The sequence below is a fragment of the Peromyscus eremicus genome, chromosome 8a, assembly GCF_949786415.1.
Source record: "Peromyscus eremicus chromosome 8a, PerEre_H2_v1, whole genome shotgun sequence".
NCBI classification, from domain to species: Eukaryota; Metazoa; Chordata; class Mammalia; order Rodentia; family Cricetidae; genus Peromyscus; species Peromyscus eremicus.
Genome location: NC_081423.1, coordinates 80,561,225 through 80,580,930, shown reverse-complemented (window position 1 = coordinate 80,580,930; position 19,706 = coordinate 80,561,225). Strand labels below are relative to the sequence as shown.

Genomic DNA, 19,706 nt, shown 5'->3' with positions numbered 1-19,706 from the left:
TGTGCCCCACCCTCCCCCTAGGAAAGCCCTTAGTGTCTTCTTCCTCTGCAGAGACCTGTGCCAGTCTCTGACGTCATTCTTTTTTGTTGTTGTTGTTTTGGTTTGGTTTTTTTTTTTTGAGACAGGGTTTCTCTGTGTAGTTTTGGTGCCTGTCCTGGATCTCGCTCTGTAGACCAGGCTGGCCTTGAACTCACAGAGATCTGTCTGGCTCTTCCTCCCGAGTGCTGGGATTAAAGGTGTGCGCCACCACCGCCCGGCTCTGATACCATTCTTATTCTTGTCCCCTTGTGATTACACAGAGGGAGTTGGCCACGTTACGTGATCTGATGCCACCCTCCACCCAGCCTCTGCTGCCAAAGGGAGACCTCTTAATGGTGATGAAGAGCCCTGAATGAGCAAGGCTTTCTCCAAAGGAAAACACAGGCCTGGATATGCCAGATTCCCAGCAACGCCTTAGTATAGAGTCGAAGGGATCCTGGGTTTTCAGAGTCCTGCATACGCACAGACACTGCTAGGCAGAGAAAGCCTTGATCTGGGGAGCTGGGTCAGAAGGAAGAAGTAGAGGACATGAGGATCTGACTGCAAGTCCCATAATCCCCTCCTGCCCAGGGCACCTGTGCAGTGGCCTTTCTGGAGCCTAACCAGCCAGCCTAGAGCTGAGCACCACCCCTCACCACGCTCACAGAGCTGTTAGTGAGTAGAGGGTTTGTGAGAGGGGGGGTTCTCTGCTGAACTCCTCATGTCCCGTATTTGGTTTCCCTACAGATGCTCCAGTGGTTTTGACCGCTACCGCCAGGAGTGGTTGGCCTACGGCTGTGCCCAGGAGGTGAGAAGTGTGAGTGATCTGCTATAGTCCCTGGTTGAAGAAGGGATGCTGCCAGAGGACTGCCCTTGATAACGCTTCTCAAGGTGGCTTTGGCTTGTGATGGCCTCATCCTCGCCTTCATCCCAGATAGGTTTTTCTGTTCTGCTCTGAGCCACTGTGGAGGATTTTCCAGGGCTCATTGAATCCTTGTGTCTAGTTCTGCTGGTGATGTGGCCTTGAGCAGGCAGCCCTTGGGAACTCTGTTATGTCAAGAAAGGGGGTGTTAGGTCCAGCCTTAGCCACAGCTGACTCCTCTGGGCCACTGTACTCCTTGAAATGTTAATGAAGCTCTATCCCTTCTGATTTTGAGGGAGGTGGTCATTCTGAGAGTGAGGGGGGTTGTTCCAGGCACCTCCTACTTAGAATCCCATCCAGGTCCTTTCTCCAGAACACTCTAGACCAGTGATTCTCAACCTTCCTAGTGCTGTGACCCTTTAATACAGTTCCTTGTGTTGTGGCAACCCCCAACCATAAAATGATTTCGTTGCTATTTCATAACTGTAATTTTACTACTGTTATGAATTGTCATGTGAATATTTTTGGAGATAGAGGTTTAAAAAGGGGGAATAAAAATTAAAATAAAATAAAATAAAAAATGAGGGGTCGCGATCCACAGGTTGAGAACCACTGCTTTAGTCTGTATTACATCTTCTCACATGGGCGATCTCACCCAGGCTCCAATCCTTTCCCACCTCCTCTCAGATAGGGTCTCCCTTTGTAATCTAGGCTAACCTCGAACTCACGCAGCTTCCTGGTCTCACTTCACTGTGTACTGCTCCATACTTGCATTTATTTAACATGACCCAAAAAGCTGGGGACCAGGGCCCTCGCCGGCCAGAGGGGAAACTGAGGTACAGATACGTTTAAAGACTTGGCCTGACATTCACCACCACAAGGAGCCAGGCCCAGTGTTTAAACGTGAGCCCTTCAGGCTTCCCGGCCATGTTCTCATCTTTCTCTGTTCTTAGGAAAAAAATAATTGGGGCAGCAAAATGGCTCAGAGAGTCGAGGGACCTGCTGCTAAGCCTCAGACCTGAGTTCAGTTCCTGGACCCCACATGATAGAAGGCAAGAACAGACTCCTGCAGTTTGTTCTCTGACTTCCGTGTGCTTGCTGTGGCAATCACACACTTTAAATAGATAACACACACACACTAAAGAGATAAATGGCGGGGGGGAGGGGGGGGGAGCCAGCCACATCTGACATTGGCTGTTAGTGACTGATAAGATATTATTTATTTATTTGTTTGTTTTGTTTTGATTTTTTTTTTCTTAAGACAAGGTCTATGTAGTCCTGGCTGTCCTGGAATTCACCATTTAGACCAGGATATCACCAGACTCACAGAGATCCCTTTGCCTCTGCTTCCAAGTGTTGGCATTAAAGGAGAGCACCCAGCCAGTGACTGTAAAGATTTTATCTGTGTATTTTATTTAAGATTGACATCTCAGCTCCCTCCTTAGGGAATGATTTGAAGTTGCTGACAGATAAATTATCCTGTAAGATAGGACACTTTCAAGATAAAGTAGAAGATTCCATCTTCATTATTTTCTGAGACAGGGTCTCACTCTGATGACCAGGCTGGTTTTGAACTCCTGGACTCAATCAATCCTCCCCATCCCCCCTGCTCCACCTCCTAAGTAGTTGAGGGCAGGTGTAAGGTTTGAGTGCATTCAGGGCTGGCCGTGTCCGGAAGCAGCACTGGGGTCTCTTGCAGGCAGAGGGCAGGACATGTGAGGACTTCCAGGATGAGGGCCACTACTCAGCCTCCCCCGACAGCTCCTTCGGCCCCTTTGATGGTGACCGCACCACCTCTTCCTCCCTCTTCATCGACGGTCTCACCACAGAAGGTAAGACATGAGTCCTGGGGCAGAGAGGATCCCAGGAAGAGCCTGCCCATCCCTGACCGGGACCATCTCACAGGACAGGGATTGCCCTGGTCTTTCACTGACCATGCACTGAGATTCAGACAGCTTAGCTGTCTTGGTGGTGAGGTGCAGAAGCCGATACAGAAGGAGAAGCTCTGACTACTGGGAAGACTGACTGTGGGACCATGAGATGGAGGTCTCCTCAGAGAGGGGGAAATGGATGTTAGAGCACCCTATCTTAATATTAATCTTGCAGAGCCCATGAGTCTATACTGTAGAACAATAACTCTGCCTAGGAGTCAGTGGTGAGAGATGATTGATTTTTTTTTCCATAACCTACCTTTATTTTTTTTTCCTTCTTCTGGTACTATTGAGCCCAGGGCCTTGCACCATGCTAAGCAAACACTTTACTATTACACTACATGCCCAGCCCTCTTGTTTTACTTATTTTACTGAGACAAGGTATATTAGTTACTTTGCTATTGCTGTGATCAAACAGTGTGACCAAGGCAATTTATAAAAGAAAGAGTTTAATTGGGCTTATGGTTCCAGAGGGTTAGAGTCCACGATGGTGGAGCAAAGGCATGGAGACAGGAACAGCTGAGAGCTCACATCTCAAACCACAAACAGGAGGCAGAGAGAACACACTGGGAATGGCATGAGTCTTTTGAAACCTCAGAGGCTGCCGCCAGGGCCACACCTCCTCCAGCAAGGCCACACCTCCTAATTCTTCCCAAACAGTTCCACCAACTAGGGACAAGTATTCAAACATGTGAGTCTATGGGGTGGGGGGCATTCTCATTCAAATCACCACACAGGGTCTCACTCCCCCAACCTGATCTTGAACTTAGGAGCAATCCTCCTGTCTCAACCTTCCAAGTTCTGGAATCACAGATGTGAGCCACTATGTTTAAGCTTTTTTGAGTCAAGGTCTCATGTAGTTCAGGCTGGCTGGAACTCACTGTATAGTCAAGGATGACCTTGAACTCCTGATCCTCCTGCCTCAACCTCTCAAGTGCTGGGAATTTTTTTGGGGGGGCAGGAGAAAGGGTGAGACAGAGTCTCTTTCTACATACCCACGGCTGTCCTGGAACTCACTATGTAGACCAGGCTGGCCTCAAACTCACAGAGATCCTCCTGCCTCTGCCTCCCTCATGCTGGGATTAAAGGCATTTGCTACAATGCCTCTCTTACTTTTACTTCTGACTCAGTCTTCCTTCTTGGGTTGGTGCCCATCTACTGCCTACTAAGGCCCGACTGTCCGCAGGGTTCCTTTGCTGCCTCGAAGCCTGGGGATCTTGATTGAAGTTGCCAGAGATCAGGATACCTGGAACATCGTGTGAGTGTCTCTGACAGTCCCTGCGGCCTCCAGTCCTAAGGGCTTTGAGCCTTTTCTTTTCCTCAGACCCTTTTAGGATTTAGTCCTCGACCTGATCCTTTTCCCTTAGGAGGGCTGAAAGGTTTGTGAGATATTTATAGCGTCCCTGGAGAGGAGGGAAGGGGAGAAGAAAAGGCTAGCATCCGAAAATACAATGCAGTTTTACATGATAGTAAGTGGCTTGTAAGAGGCCAAATTGGCTACTCAGGGCTACATGAGATCCCCTGACCTTCTAAACACCTAGACTAGAGAGACAGCTACCTCAGACCTGACAGGAAGAAAATGAGCCACCAATGGAAAGACATCATGGGGCACTAGCCATGTGCCAGGAGGATGCACAGTCATACATTAGCACCCTATCCCCACAGTCCTGGGTAGTGATATTATTGCACCCCCATTTTGTAGAGGAGACACTACGACTCAGAGAGGTGAATGTCTTGCCTAGAGTCACACAGACAGGAAGACATGGAGACATGGTCTCACTGGACTCCAAGAATTCTAGACTTGCCCTGCCTTCCTCTGTGCTATGAGAGGCAAAAGCAGGTCTGTATGAATCCAGGACACAGGAAAATAGCAAAGGGTAAACATAATTCTGAAAGCTGGCCTTACTTGTGCAGCCAGGAATGACAAGCTGTCCAGACTGTGACATAGGAGCAGAGCACACATTGCTCCCTCAGAATTCGATGGGACTCAGTAAGGATGGAGCACACAGGAAACTTGTTCTCAGAGCATTAGTATCCCAGGGCAGTATGCTCTGAGATACTATCCCAGGGCAGGAGTGACCTCCATTTACCTTCCAGTGTTAACCTCCAGGATCATAGGAATGGGGTGTCATTAATGCATGGCTCTCAGCCCTCCTCCCATAGTCAATCCCCCCAAAGCTGTCAGGTCTCTTTATCAAAGGCTCATTCTCCTCCAGTCAAGTCTGAGGTCTGCTGGTGCTCTCTAGTCCTCTAGGTGATGTTCAGAACAAGCCTAATAAGCTAATGAGCAACACTCAGCTTAACCTACGTGTAGGGGTCCTGTCTGCTCCAGCACTGGGCTCAGAGCAAACCCACCCACTCAGAGAGCAGCTGTGTGGTAAAGCAGCAGCACCAGGAAGTGCAAGTTCAGCTGCATGGACCCCAAGACACAAGATCTAGGGGCTGAGTGCAAATCCTGCTTGTACTCACAGCCCCACTCAGGGCTGATTCTCTCATGGGTTCTCTCAGTACAGAGACAATGAGTGAGGTATGCCAGTGGCATCACCTGAGTGAGGTATGCCAGTGAGCATCACCTGCACGCATCTCCTGCCTGCCTGTATGCTGTGTAATAGTTCCTCACAGAAACATTCAATAAAATGAGGATGTTTATGGCTCTGGGTCCTTTCTGTGCCAGAGGACATGGCAAACATTGTCAAGTTACATCCATAAGAAATGAACTTTGGGGCCAGACCGTGGTGGCACATGCCTTTAATTCCAGCACTTGGGAGGCAAAGGCAGATGGATGTTTGTGAGTTCGAGGCCAGCCTGGTCCACACAGTGAGTTCCAGCACAGTCAGAGCTGTAATACAGAGAAACTCTATCTTGAAAAACAAAATAAAACAAACAAACAAAAAGAAATGAACTTTGGGGTTGGGGATGTGGCTCAGTGGTAGAGCACTTGCCTACCAGGCACGAGGTCCTGAATTTAACTCCAAGCACTGCCAAAAGACAAAAGAAACTTCATGAACATTCCCCTCAGTGATCCCAGCCTTTCAAGGTATGAGTGACAGGGGTTGGTCACTCTCCTACCTGTGCAGTGACATGCCACCTTTGTCACTAGTAGAGGCATGCATGGGATAGTTGACCTGATGCTGTCTTTCTTGGAGTACAGTCTAATCCTAGGAGATGTTGTAAAGTGACAGATGTGGGACTACAGAAGAGAGCCTGCCTGGACAGGACAGAGACAGAACACAGGGATTTGGAGGCCTGGGGACTGGATTTAAGTGTTCACATACAGTCAAAAGCCCCTCCTCCAGTGGACAGATCACCTCTGAATAGTGAGTAACTGTGAGAAAGCCTGTGAGTTTACTGAGGGAGGAAGACTCACACCAGGCATCACTGTGGCATCTGAGGGCTCAGCTTAGCAGCTAGAACTAACGATCGGCTAGATAAGTGGTTATTCCAGAAGCATCACCTGCCTAGCTGCCTCTGAGTGTGTTTGCCAGACAATCCAGCCCATTCATTAGTCGGCTAATTGCATCTTGGCCTCGTGCCTAAGAACTGTAGTGTCTGCGCTTATCAGTTTAATAGCTGATGCATCCTCTTTCCTTTGAGTAGAGAGCCACCTCATACTTCACAGAGCCCTGGCAAGATGGCCTCTGGGACCCAGTCCCGGTGAGCAGGAGAGGCTGCCTTGGGCAGTGTGGCCACTTTTGGTAGCTCTGTAGGACAGATTGGAACAGTCACTGGTGTCCATTGGTCTGCCAGGATAGGTGTGGACTGGACTGTAGTTGAAAGGACTCGAAGGGATGCTGAGATGAAGTCGGGGGGGGGGGGGGGGGGGGGGATGGGGTGGAGTTTATTAGAAGAGCTATTAATGCTGTGGACAGACAGACAACAGCATGATGGGAGCTCTGAAGAGAGGAATCGGGGCCCACATGACTGAAGTTGAAGTCTCTCCTTACACCTTCCTTGAGGATGGGAGTGGTTTCACTGCACAAGACTGCAGCCAGGCTCTCAGGAAGGAGCCAGGGAAAGGGCGGAGAGCGGGTGTGGGGTCACCAATACTCCCTTTGATGTAAACTCGCTTCCCCAGGTGAGAAACCCTGCACCCAAAGGCTGTTAGCCAGGGGCTCCCAGACAGAGAGAGGAAGGGCTACTGCAGGCATTGGGGGCTGAGCAGCACTGGATTCTTCTAACATACATTCTTGGGGCTGGAGAGATGTCTCAGTGGGGAAGAGCATTAGCTGCTCCTCCAGAGGACCTGCATTTGATTTCCAGAACCCACACACGGTGGCTCACAACCATCTGCAACTCGAGTTTTCCAAGGGATCCAGTGTCCTCTTCTGATCTCCTTGGTAACCAGGAATGCACATGGTGCACAGACACATGCAGGCAAAACACCCATACGCATTTAAAAAAAGTTTAACATTACATTCTTCAAGTAATTGGATGGTCTATATTCCCAGTCAAGCTAATTTGTCAATGATAGTTAAAGCTACTTTGATCAGGTTTTTTTTTGTTTGTTTTAATTTTTTCCTGTGTTTTGTTTCTTGAGATAAGGTCTTGCTATACTATGTAGCCCAGGCTGGTCTTGAATTGGGGATGATCCAGCCTCAGCCTCAAGCCACGCACAAGTCTTCGGTCAGTTTTTGTTAACCAATTATATTCAACTTGCAATTAAAAATTAGGTTCAAAGTTGCATTTAAGTATCTTTATTGAGCCGGGCGGTGGTGGCGCACGCCTTTAATCCCAGCACTTGGGAGGCAGAGCCAGGCGGATCTCTGTGAGTTCGAGGCCAGCCTGGGCTACCAAGTGAGTTCCAGGAAAGGCGCAAAGCTACACAGAGAAACCCTGTCTCGAGAAAAAAAAAAAAAAAAAAAAAAAAAAAAAAAACCAAACAAACAAACAAATCACCTAGTGTGGTAACTTTTTGCCGGGCGGTGGTGGCGCACGCCTTTAATGCCAGCACTTGGGAGGCAGAGCCAGGTGGATATCTGTGAGTTGGAGGCCAGCCTGGGCTACCAAGTGAGTTCCAGGAAAGGTGCAAAGCTACACAGAGAAACCCTGTCTCTCTTTATTGAAGTCCTGGAAGTATATTTATGAATCTGTGACTCTTTTCAATTTGTAGGAATTAGCTTTTTAATTTTTTATTTAAAAATTATTATTTTTAATTATGTGTGTGTGCATATGTTCAGGAGCGCCCTAGGAGGCCAGAGGTATCAGATCCTCCTGGGATAGAGTTCCAGGAAGTTGTGAGCTGTCCAACATGGGTGCTAGGAATCAAACTCAGGTCCTCTGCTAGAATAGTCTGTTCTCTTAATTACTGAGCCGTCTCTCCAGCCCTATAAACATCTTTTTTTTTTAAGATTTGTTTATTTATTATGTATACAGTGCTCTAGAAGAGGTCATAGGATCTCATTATAGATGGTTGTGAGCCACCATGTGGTTGCTGGGAATTGAACTCAGGACCTCTAGAAGAACAGTCAGCGCTCTTAACCTCTGAGCCATCTCTTCAGCTACCCCTATAAACATCTAAAAATTATAATTAGTGTGTGTGCATGATGTGTGCAGGAGCACACGTCACAGCACATATGTGGAGGTCAGAGGAATCAAACTCAGGTCACTGGGCTTGTGCGGCAAGCACCCCTGCCTCTGAGCCATCTCACTGACCCAAGGGATTGGCTTTTTTTTTTTTTTTTTTTTTTTTTTTTTGGTTTTTCGAGACAGGGTTTCTCTGTGTAGCTTTGTGCCTTTCCTGGAACTCACTTGGTAGCCCAGGCTGGCCTCGAACTCACAGAGATCCGCCTGGCTCTGCCTCCCAAGTGCTGGGATTAAAGGCGTGCGCCACCACTGCCCAGCTGGGATTGGCTTTTTATATTTACATTTTAAAATCATTTAGTAATTGAAGGATAATTGTTGGGGTTTCAAAGTAAAATCTGCAGAAGCAGGAATAGTCAACAAAGTCTTGTTTCTTGTTCTGCTCCTCCAGTTTATTTCCTCTTCCCCCCATAAAGAACAAGTTTTTAAAATTTTTTAAAAGATTTTTTTTTTTTTAGGTATGTGTTTTCCCAGCATGTACAGCTGCGTACCACATGCATGCAGTGCCCACAGAGGCCAAAAAAGGGTGTCAGATCCTCTGGAACTGTGAGCTGCCATGTGGGTGCTGGGAGCCGAACTCGGGTCCTCTGGAGGACCAGCAAGCACCATCTCTCCAGCCCCCAACTTAAATTCTTTTAGTATAGTTTTCTTCCATTATCTCCATTTTAACACTTGAAGACCCTGAGAGCACAGGCAGTAGATGTGGAAGCCTTGGGGACCCCAGTGCTGCAGACAAGCAGGTGCCAAGGCCAGTGAGGTCCAGAAAACACAACCAACTGTCCCCTGAGAAGGGGCATTACCAGGACCAGTGAGAGGCAAGCAGGGCAGTCAGCTGGGTGAGAACTTAAAGGCGGCTCTAAAGAACGCAAAAATAATTATTTGAGATAAATAGTTCAATGTAGTGTTGATAAAGATCAAAAGTAAATCTAAAGATTCTACAATGTACCAAATACCAAAGTTTTGAGCAAAGGATGGCACTCCCAGGTCAGCTCTTTAGTTTTCCGTGGTGGAGGAAGTCAGAGGGGAGGTTTGGGGAGAGAGGGCACGGAGGAAGTGACAGTATGCACAGCTGAGCAGACGTGTGGAAGGCCAGGGGGTCTGAAGCAGCTTCTCCAGCTACTCCTTTTTTTTTTTTTTTTATAGAGTGTATTTTTATTTATTATGTATACAGAAGAGGGCGCCAGATCTCATTACAGATGGTTGTGAGCCACCATGTGGTTGCTGGGAATTAAACTCAGGACCTCTGGAAGAACAGTTGGTGCTCTTAATCTCTGAGCCATCTCTCCAGCCCCTCCAGCTACTCTTTCCAGCAGCTTCCACCACAGTGTGGAGCTATGACACTTAAAAGACTACTCGGGCCTCAACCCCCGTGAACAAACATGGGACCCACTAGGAGTCTCAAGCAGCCTGGATATTGGAGGTAGGGCAGGGAGAGGAACGAACTCCTGTAAATTGTGGTGCAGTTGAGACTGTCCAGTTGAGTGATTAACCGAGAAAGCGGCGGTGTACACCTTGAGGTATAGAGAGAACGTGGAAATTGCTGCAGGCCCTGGGGTCCGCAAACAAACCAGGGGACCTCTGTAAGCCTTCCACAGCATCCGGCCGCCCCTTAGAAGGCCAGGCAAGATTTCTGTCCAGCGTTCCAACCAGCGGCCTGGCCCCTTTCATCTCCCCCGCCCAGAAGTACGCACAGCTGGCAGATTCTTTGACTCTGGCTCTCACAGACTTTCCCACTTCCCAGCTTAGGATTCACTTCCTCCCTCTGGGAAACTTGTTGATTCCCATGATCTGGGTGAGGCCTGCAGAGACTTTATCATCTGAAGTTTATTTGTTTATAGTTTGGGGTTTTTTTGTTTGTTTTTCCTGTGTGTGTGTGTGTGTGTGTGTGTGTGTGTGTGGTGTGTTAGAGGCTAAATCCAGAGCTTCTCACGTGTCCCACGCTTGGCATGTGCTCAGTGACTGAGCTACAGCCTGGCATTGTGTGTGTTCAATTACCCATCTATTCCCTTCCCGATGTGGGTGGGGACCATGTCCATCCTTTATCTGTGGTCTCCCTCGCCCTGCCCCCTCCCCCGTGCCCAGCCCACAGTAAACACTCATATAATGTCTGTTGAATGAACGACACAAGGCAGGAAAAGCTGGTTTGTCCCAATCCCCCCCATTGCACGGCCATACAGTTCTGAGCAGGACACCTCCCCTGTCTAAGTGGAAAGTTTGGAAAGGACGCCTCCTGGAAGTTCCATCCAGACCCAGGGTGACAGATGTCTGAATGATTGCACTAATTTTGTTCTTTCTGTCCTCTTTGAAGATGACACCAAACTGAATCCCTACGCAGGAGGCGATGGTGAGTGCAGAATTGTCTGTCCCCCTTCACCAGATGGACGGCTGTGGGCCCACCTTGAGGAGTCCCAGCAGAGAGGGAGGGAGAAAAACAAAGCAACCAGGGTCCCAGGCCTCTGGCTGGACGGGAGGGCTGGAGTCTGAGGTCACAGACCCCAGGTCGATGAAGCATGTCTACTCTCAACACCCCTTGTCTCAGTCAGGAGCCTCCAGGGTCTACTGTCCTGAAAAGAATTTGAGGAAGTGGACGAACCAGTGCCACTTGTCAGGGGGACTTGTGACAGGGGGTCCTGCTTCCCTGTGAGCCTCAGCTGTATGGGGAAAGCAGTTTCCCTGGGAGTCAGTTTCCCTCCCAGGCAGAGTATGCAGATGTTGTCCACTGCAGGCCTGCAGGGGTACCAGAAGGTGGGCTACTGCCAGCCTCAGGGAGAAGGGTACCTACTTGCTGTACCCACTACAAGGATGCATGTGGGAATGCCTTTCCAGTCCTCCTCCCGGCTGGAGGGAGTCGAGCAGAGAGGCATCCTGGCATACCTCCCAGTAGAGATGACACCATTGTTCCCCTCCATGAGTTTGAAAGACTGGGTGTGTGGTGGGGGAGGAGCCAGGCCAGGCTCTTCCAGCTCATGCTACGTGCTCATCCACCACAACCCTGAAGGTCAGATCACAGTGTCACAGCAAGCTAAGGGCTGATGGCCAACCACCAAGTCAGCAGAGCCTAGCCTGAGTGTGCCCTTTCAATGTTCCCACTTCACGGAAGGTTGAGGCCCTATCGCGCACTAGAGTGGCCTGGATAGTTTCTATCCTGGGTTTCTTCTGTGTACACGGTGCCCGCAGAGGCAAATGGGGAGAGCAGGAATCCTGATGCAGTCAACATCCTATCCGAGTCCTCACACTCCACTGCCTCCCTTCCTACCCAAGAGCCATGTGAGAAGGAGGTTTCTGTTGCTGACATTCACATCTGTCTTTTTAGCTCATAACTCCACATTAGGTAAAGGAGGCAGCAAGTACCCACTACAGGTAATGTTAGGGAACCCAGCTTCTTGCCAGCTGATACTGTCTGTGTGTCCTTAGGCAAATGGCGTAACTTCTCTGTTTCCATTACCTTAGCCATAAAAGAAAAGGTGAGCTTGGATGAGCCCTCTTATCCTTGGGATGTATTTCAAACGCCTGGGATGTTCTCTGACAGTGGTTTGTAGGTGCCTCCAGAGGCTCTAGTTCATCCCACTGAATTCAGGCGAAATGAGACCCCCACTTCACAGTGGACCCCTTTGTTCTTAAGAGCTGGATAGCGGCCGGGTGGTGGTGGCGCACGCCTTTAATCCCAGCACTCGGGAGGCAAAGGCAGGCGGATCTCTGTGAGTTGGAGGCCAGCCTGGGCTACCAAGTGAGTTCCAGGAAAGGCGCAAAGCTACACAGAGAAACCCTGTCTTGAAAAACCAAAAAAAAAAAAAAAAAAAAAAAAAGAGCTGGACAGCAATCCTACCATCCAGCAGGTCTCAATCTGGCAACAGACAGAAGCAAGGATAACTATGAATATTTGCTATCAAAGCAATTAATAATAGTTCAGGACTTCCAAGATGCTGGGTGAGGTTCTCAGGACTTGGCATGAGCTCTCCATGGCACAGTGACCCCAGCTAGTCCTTGTCCTACAAAGGTGATAACAGAGGCTAATAAGTGGCATTTATTATTATTGTTATTATTATTATTATTTAGATAGGTATCCTTACTGTATAGTACTGGCTGTCCTGGAAACCACTCTGTAGACCAGGCTGGCCTTGAGATATACCAGCCTCTGCCTCCTGAGTGCCGAGATCAAAGGCATGCACCACCTCACCCAGGCTAAGTTCAAACGGGCTATGTAGGTGAGGATGTGACCTTGAACTCTCGATCTTCCTGTCTTCTCCCAAGTGCAGAGTTACAGGCCTTTGAGATCACACTCAGAGCTAAGATCCCAATTTTTTTTAAATTACATTTATTTTGTGTGTAGAGTCTGTGAACACCTGCTACCCTCCCTGTGGAGGTCAGGGGACGGTTTGCAGGAGTCAGCTCCCTCCTTTCCACCATGTGGTTCCCAGGGATGGAACTCAAGTTATAAGGCTTGGCGGCAAACGCCTTTACCCATTGAGCCATCTCGTTATCACCAAGAGCCCAAACTCTTAACTATCACGTGCCTTTTGTGAATTCCTTAGAAGTGCTGATGTGGCCAGGTATTTGATTTTCGAAAGCTTCCTTATAACTTCTTTTTTTTTTGTTTTTGTTTTTGTTTTTGTTTTTTTTCGAGATAGGATTTCTCTGTGTAGCTTTGGAGCCTGTCCTGGATCTCACTCTGTAGACCAGGCTGTTCTTGAACTCACAGAGACCCACCTGGCTCTACCTCCTGAGTGCTGGGATTAAAGTCATGCACTACCTCCACCTGGCCCTTATAACTTTTTTTTTTTTTTTTTTGGTTTTTCGAGACAGGGTTTCTCTGTGTAGCTTTGCGCCTTTCCTGGGACTCACTTGGTAGACCAGGCTGGCCTCCAACTCACAGAGATCCGCCTGCCTCTGCCTCCCGAGTGCTGGGATTAAAGGCGTGCGCCACCACCGCCCGGCTTCCTTATAACTTCTTTTTTTTTTTTTTTTTTTTTTTTTTTTTTTTTTTTATTTATTATGTATACAGTGTCCTGCCTGCATGTATGCCTGCAGGCCAGAAGAGGGTGCCAGATCTCATTACAGATGTTTGTGAGCCACCATGTGGTTGCTGGGAATTGAACTCAGGACCTCTGGAAGAACAGCCAGTGCTCTTAACCGCTGAGCCATCTCTCCAGCCCTCCTTATAACTTCTTAAGAGCAACTTCTAAAAGATTCTAGAAAACACCTTAGGGCTGGGGATTTAGCTCAGTGGTAGAGCACTTGCCTAGCAAGCGCAAGGCCCTGGGTTTGGTCCTCAGCTCTGGAAGAAAAAACAAACCACCTTAAAGGTGCCGGAACATTCATGTAGTTTGAATCATTCCACCAACTCCCACCACCACACCTCTCTGTGGATTTGAAAATGTGGGTGTTTGTCTCTGGGACCTTGTCAGAACCTAAGGCTCTGAGGCCCGGCTTTTTTTTGCTCCCTGAAATCTTTCTCTGTTCTACCCGTATCTCTACAGGACTTCAGGACAACTTGTCCCCAAAGACCAAGGGTCCTCCTGTGCACCTGGGCACCATCGTGGGCATCGTGCTGGCTGTGCTCCTGGTAGCGGCCATCATCCTGGCTGGGATTTACATCAGCGGCCACCCCAACTCCAATGCTGCGCTCTTCTTCATCGAGGTCTGTAACACAAAAAATCTAGTAGGTCTTTTAATAAAAAATCTGGGGCCAGATATTGGGGTAAATGCTGACAGATCAGAGAGACGAAGGAACAAGCCACAGCCACCACCTCTTACCTCACCAACTCCTCAGCCTGAAAAGACTTTTAGTTCCTGTCTCCTCATGCCTTATATACCTTTCTCCGCCCAGGCATCACTTCCTTCCTAGTGCTGGGATTAATGTTGTGTGAGCCTCCCAAATACTGGGATTAAAGGTGTGTGCCACTATTGCCTGGCTCTGTTTCTCTCCTAGACTGAGTCAATCTCATGTAATCCAGGGTGGCTTTGAACTCACAGAGATCCAGACAGATCTCTGCATCCCGAGTGCTAGGATTAAGGATGTGTGCCACCACTGCCTGGCCTCTATGTTTAATCTAGTGGTTTGTTCTGTTCTCTGATCTTCAGGCAATTTTATTAGGGTACACAATATATCACCACAGAGGTTAGTGTGGGATTTGCCTGTATCTGCTTCAGGCCGGTTTCCACATCAGTATTTCCCTCGCCATTCAGAACCTGCCTCGACCCATCCCATCCCATCCCTCACCTCCCTGAGAAACTTTCCTCCACTCAATCACATCTTCGGTGGCTGGTGCTCTGGAAATCTGCTATCCCTAGGACCCAGCATCTAGGTTTCCTTCCCTGGGATGCGGCTGATTTCCCCACTTATGAGGTTAGGAAAGCCCCCAGAGGAAGTCATCAGAAATGCCATAGAGTACCTCATAGTGGCAGGGGGCCGTCCCCTAATGGTTTGCTGTTTCTTGTACCCAAATTTGAGATTTTGCACTTATTCAGAGTCATGATGGAGCCAACGTATTTCACTGCTTCTGTGGGCTTTTTACCTGACAGCTGACAAGCCAAAATGTTAATGAGGGCTGGGCTCTCAGGGAGTTTTCGCTGGGAATGTTGCAGTTTTGATGTTCCAAAGCTCAGAGGGAACAGGAGTATATCATGGGAAGTAAGGCTTAGCAAGCCACAGAGCTCAGTGACATCTGGCCCCTATCCCACTGGTAAAGACATTTCCAGAGACCCATGGTAAACTGTCCCTCAATGATTTCTGAGGATGTGAAGATGATTGAGGCACTGACCCTGCCCTCTAGTAGGTCACAAGCAGATGGTGCCCCCAGGGAACTCCTCACCAGCACTTCTGTAGCACATTGAGGTAAACTTCCCTAGAACCCTTATTAAGAAGGATCATTTGAGAAGGTTCCAGAGGGGCACATCTGATACCTCAGTCTCTACCTGGCTCTCAAGCCCACAGACCTCATTCCCTAGAGGCCTGGGTAGTTCTCTCAGCTTTTTTAAATGAAACAGTGTCTTTCTAGTTGTTCTGAACTCTTAGCTTACCTGGGTATCACCAAGGACTACTGGTCCCCAGGCCACAAGGACTTCCATGGGTGGGGTCAGGGTAGGGCAAGGAATCTGCATGCAGTTCAGTAAGTTTCCCATCGACTCTGATGCAGGACCTGTGCTATCTAGAGGGCTGTCTTGCATTTCCAGAGTCCCCTCGATCATTCAGGCATCTGTGGCCTGCTTCACCTCTTCCTACAGTCTCGCAGACCACACAGTGATGGATAAAATGTGTTCCTTCCAAACCTGCTTCTAAACATGCCAGGCAGGTGGTGCACACCCATAATCCCAACACTTGGGAGGCAGAGGCAGGAGGATTGCTGCAAGTTCGAGGCCAGCCAGGACTATATAGGGTCCATAGCGGCTTAGGGTTTATTTGAGGAATCTTGCGAAGAGAGCTGCCCCAGCCACAGCTGTCTCGTCTCTCCACAGTGAGTCCCCATTCCTTCAGAACCCTTGTAAGAGAAAGTCTTGCACCAGCCCTCAGGGATGGGGTCCAATGAGGAGGTGGGATTCGCTGACTTTGCTTCTGTGTCCCTGCAGCGGAGACCTCACCACTGGCCGGCCATGAAGTTCCGAAACCACCCCAACCACTCCACCTACACAGAGGTGGAGCCCTCAGGCCACGAGAAGGAGGGCTTCGTGGAGGCCGAGCGGTGCTGAGAGCATCAGGCCAAAGACCTGGGGATGGCATGAGATGGAGTCACAGCAAAGAGGAGTGATTTTTCCTGGCTTCCTCTGAGCTGACCATCAGCCAGGAAGACAACAGCTTATGGTGACAAAACCATAGTTCGGCCTCACACCCCAGATAAAAGGGGTACAGTAACAAAACCATGAGGGTTTCTTAAAGGAACACTAACCACAGAGTTCTCTGTTCCGATGGGAGGGGCTCTTTTTGGGGGGGTCTCTCAATGGTCTGCGCTGTAGCTATCACAGAGCCCCTCCCCACTGGAGACGCCTGGTCACTGAAGCCCCTGCCGGGGCTCCTGCATTCTAGGGTCCAGAGACTCAAGGGCTGGTCTTCCTAGCTGTGGAGTCAGTGTGCCTGGCTCCAAACTCTGTGGCTCTGGAAGCCTGAAGAAGGGGTCCCCTCCATCCGAGAGCTCTTATCCCCGGAGACAAACCAACTGAGAGGAGAGAAAAGGAACCCTGGGGAACTTGTGTCTTCTGGCCTTGGACCTTTGCTTCATCCTTTCTGCAGAGACCCGGGGCCGACCACGGAGCGCTGCAGCCTGCAGCCCAGCCTGCACCCTGCGCTGCCCCTCAGCCTCCCCCTTGCAAGCTGGTCTTGCATGGCTGCCAGCAATGAGTGGGCGCTTGCTGCACCGTGTGTCTGGCGCCCGCTTTACCCTCCGGCCTCTCCTGTTGTCAGTGCCAAGAGTTTCCTAAAGAGAGGAAACAACTTACCTGGCTCCTCATTTTTCCTTGACTGACCTGGGTGGGGTCTTTTTGTAACCATTAACCACAAACAGGTGGCCAGAGGTTTCTCTGTGACCCCCCTGCCTCAGCAGGGAGCTCCGGTTGTATCCTGAGTGCCGGGAAGGTAGGGCAGAGAAACCAGGCATGAGAGGGAGGGACCTTGACCTGGAAATCGTCCTCCATCTCTCCAGCTCTGCAAAGAGCTTTGGGGACAGGGTGTTGATGCTCCCCTACTTAGCGTGGTTTTAAGGGACTTCTGTCCCTGTGATGGGCAGGACTGCTTCTGAAGGTCGATGAAAATCTAGAGCTTACCCTCCCTCCAAATAAATACCATCAGCAAATAAATATGTCACGGCCTCCACTCCGCCATGCCTTTGGGCATGTAAGGAAGCACCAGGAAAGAAGCTTGAGCTCCAGGTGGGTCAGTGGGAGGAGGGAAGGTCGTCTGCAGATACCTGAACACATCTGGTCCAGAAAATTCGAGCTACTCCACGATTGACCCGTGAAAGGACATCAGTGACAAGCAGAACCAGAAATATGCTGGTGTCTGCTCTGCTTCATAAACCCCAAGAGAAAAGGCTGTGGGGACAGGGGTTGAGGACGGGACTTGAGAAAGTGACAGCAAAGCGGAGTAGAGCGCCTTGCAGACTTCAGGAGACAGCCGAGTCTGTGACCTGGGCACCAGCCCTGTGGCGATCTTTGCCAGTGACCATCAACAAAACACCAAGGACCATTGGGTCTGAGATGGTGTACTTAGGTTTCTGTTGCTGTGATGAAACACCGTAACCAAAAGCAATTTGAAAGGCTCACTGTCAGGGCAGGAACCTGAAGTCAGGAACTAATGCAGAGGTCATGGGGAGTGCTGCTTAGAGGCTTGCTCCTATGGCTTTCTCAATCTACTTTCTTTTTTTGGTTTTTTTCGAGACAGGGTTTCTCTGTGTAAATGTTCTGGCTGTCCTGAAACTTATTATGTAGACCAGCCTGGCCCCAAACTCACAGATCCGCCTGCCTCTGCCTCCTGCTGGCATTAAAGGCATGCGCCCAGGCAGGCTACTTTCTTATACTACCCTGGATCACCAGCACCGTGAGCTGGACCCTCCCACATCAATCATTAATCAAGAAACTGCCCCGTAGACCTGCCTGCACAATCTGATGGAGGCATTTTCTCAGTTGAGGTTCCTCTTCCCAATAACTCTAGCTTGTGTCAAATTGACAAAAAACTAACCATGACATTTGGCTAGTGGGGACACTCAGGATGTCAGCTTACCCAGGGGACAGCGCCTCTGCCCCCACCCAAACTCCCTCACACTTCTTCCACTTGCAACCCGGGTAACCATGCTGGGTTCCTGAAATGGACAAATGGGGAGGGAGGCAGGGACATCTTGCTACTACCCACTGCAGATGGGGAAACAAAGTCAGGATGTGGTAGCCTGGACTGAGCCAGCCTGGCTGACCCCTGGGGAGTCACTTTTGGAGGGATATAGAGACAATGGAAAACAGGCAGACCAGTTTGTTTACATCAAAAAGCTGAAGAGCCTTGGATTCCTCAGAACAGGGCACTGAACCTCGGGCTCCCAAGAACAGCCAAGCACCCCATAGTTACCACAGACATGGTCCTTGATGGCATAAGCTTCTTCCCTGTCCAGAGAAGCATTTCTGCTTCTGGGAAATTTGACCCCAAAGTTTGAGCAAGCTGGTGAGCTGGATAGGAACCGTGAGTAAACACAGGAGACACAGGTCTTAGGGCCTCTCCTCCACATCTGGCTGAGTCTGGCAAGGCAAGGCAGCGCCTCCTGTACCGTGCACCATCAACCAGACTTTCCACCCCCATGGCGCATTCAGGTAGCTGCCAGTGCCTTCTCCACATGGAGGCTGTGAGTATCCTAGGGAAAGTGGGTAGGGGCTCTGTAAAAGTTCATCACACAGTAGGAAGCTTCAGTCTGTGAACCTGGACTGGGAGTTTTCCCTGTTGTTCGAAGAGCCCGGCGGGTCCTGGGATGGCTGTGTTTTGTATCCTTAAACCAGTTAAAGAGCCAGGAAGATGGCTCCGTGGGTAAAGATGTTTGCTGCCAAACCTGAAGACCTGAGCTGAAGCCCTAGGACCTACAGGGTGGGAGGAGAGAACTGACTCCCACAAGTTGTCCTCTGACTTCCACACACACACTATGAACATGTGAGCGCACACACATACAAACAATAAATATCATTTTAAAAGAAAATGGGAAAAGGAGGAGAATGCCAAGGCTGGGTGCAAGAGGCCATCGCTGCCTCCTTCATTCAGCCACTCCTAGATTTATAGGCTTGTCTCCTTGTCTGATTCTAGCCTACTGTGAACCCCAGCACCCAGGAGACCCCCACTCAGTACCACAGACAAGCTGTCCAAGTTTAGCTGGAAATCACTCTCCAGCCATAACCCCCACCCAGCCCAGTGGACCCTGGAACTCTGGAGGCCACTTTTTTTTTTTTTTTTTTTTAAAGATTTATTTATTTATTATGTATACAGCATGTATGACTGCGGGCCAGAAGAGGGCACCAGATCTCATTAGAGATGGTTGTGAGCCACCATGTGGTTGCTGGGAATTGAACTCAGGACCTCTGGAAGAGCAGTCAGTGCTCTTAACCTCTGAGCCATCTCTCCAGCCCTGGGGGCCACTTTTAAGCCTTGTCTTAAGGTTTCTATTGCTGTGAAGAGACACCATGACCACAGCAACTCATATAAAGGAAAACATTTAACTGGGTGACTTACAGTTTCAGAGGTTTAGTCCATTATTATCATGGCAGGACATGGTGGCATGCAGGCAGACATGGTGCTGGAGAAGGAGCTACATCTTGATCTCACAGGCAAGAGGAAGTGGTCTGAGATAGTGGGCGTG

The 19,706-nt window shown here is 49.4% G+C and overlaps 1 protein-coding gene across 1 annotated transcript in view; it reads left to right on the top strand.

The window, feature by feature from the left end:
- Positions 1 to 16,908, top strand: part of Plxdc1 (plexin domain containing 1) — a 73,330-nt gene extending 56,422 nt beyond the window's left edge. The window contains exons 11-15 of the mRNA XM_059270720.1: positions 766 to 826; positions 2,580 to 2,712; positions 10,700 to 10,735; positions 13,869 to 14,029; positions 15,958 to 16,908. Of these exons, the coding sequence (XP_059126703.1) occupies positions 766 to 826; positions 2,580 to 2,712; positions 10,700 to 10,735; positions 13,869 to 14,029; positions 15,958 to 16,077 (511 nt within the window). The 3' untranslated portion in view covers positions 16,078 to 16,908. The remainder of the gene's footprint in view (positions 1 to 765; positions 827 to 2,579; positions 2,713 to 10,699; positions 10,736 to 13,868; positions 14,030 to 15,957) is intronic.
- The last annotated feature ends 2,798 nt before the right edge of the window (positions 16,909 to 19,706 follow it).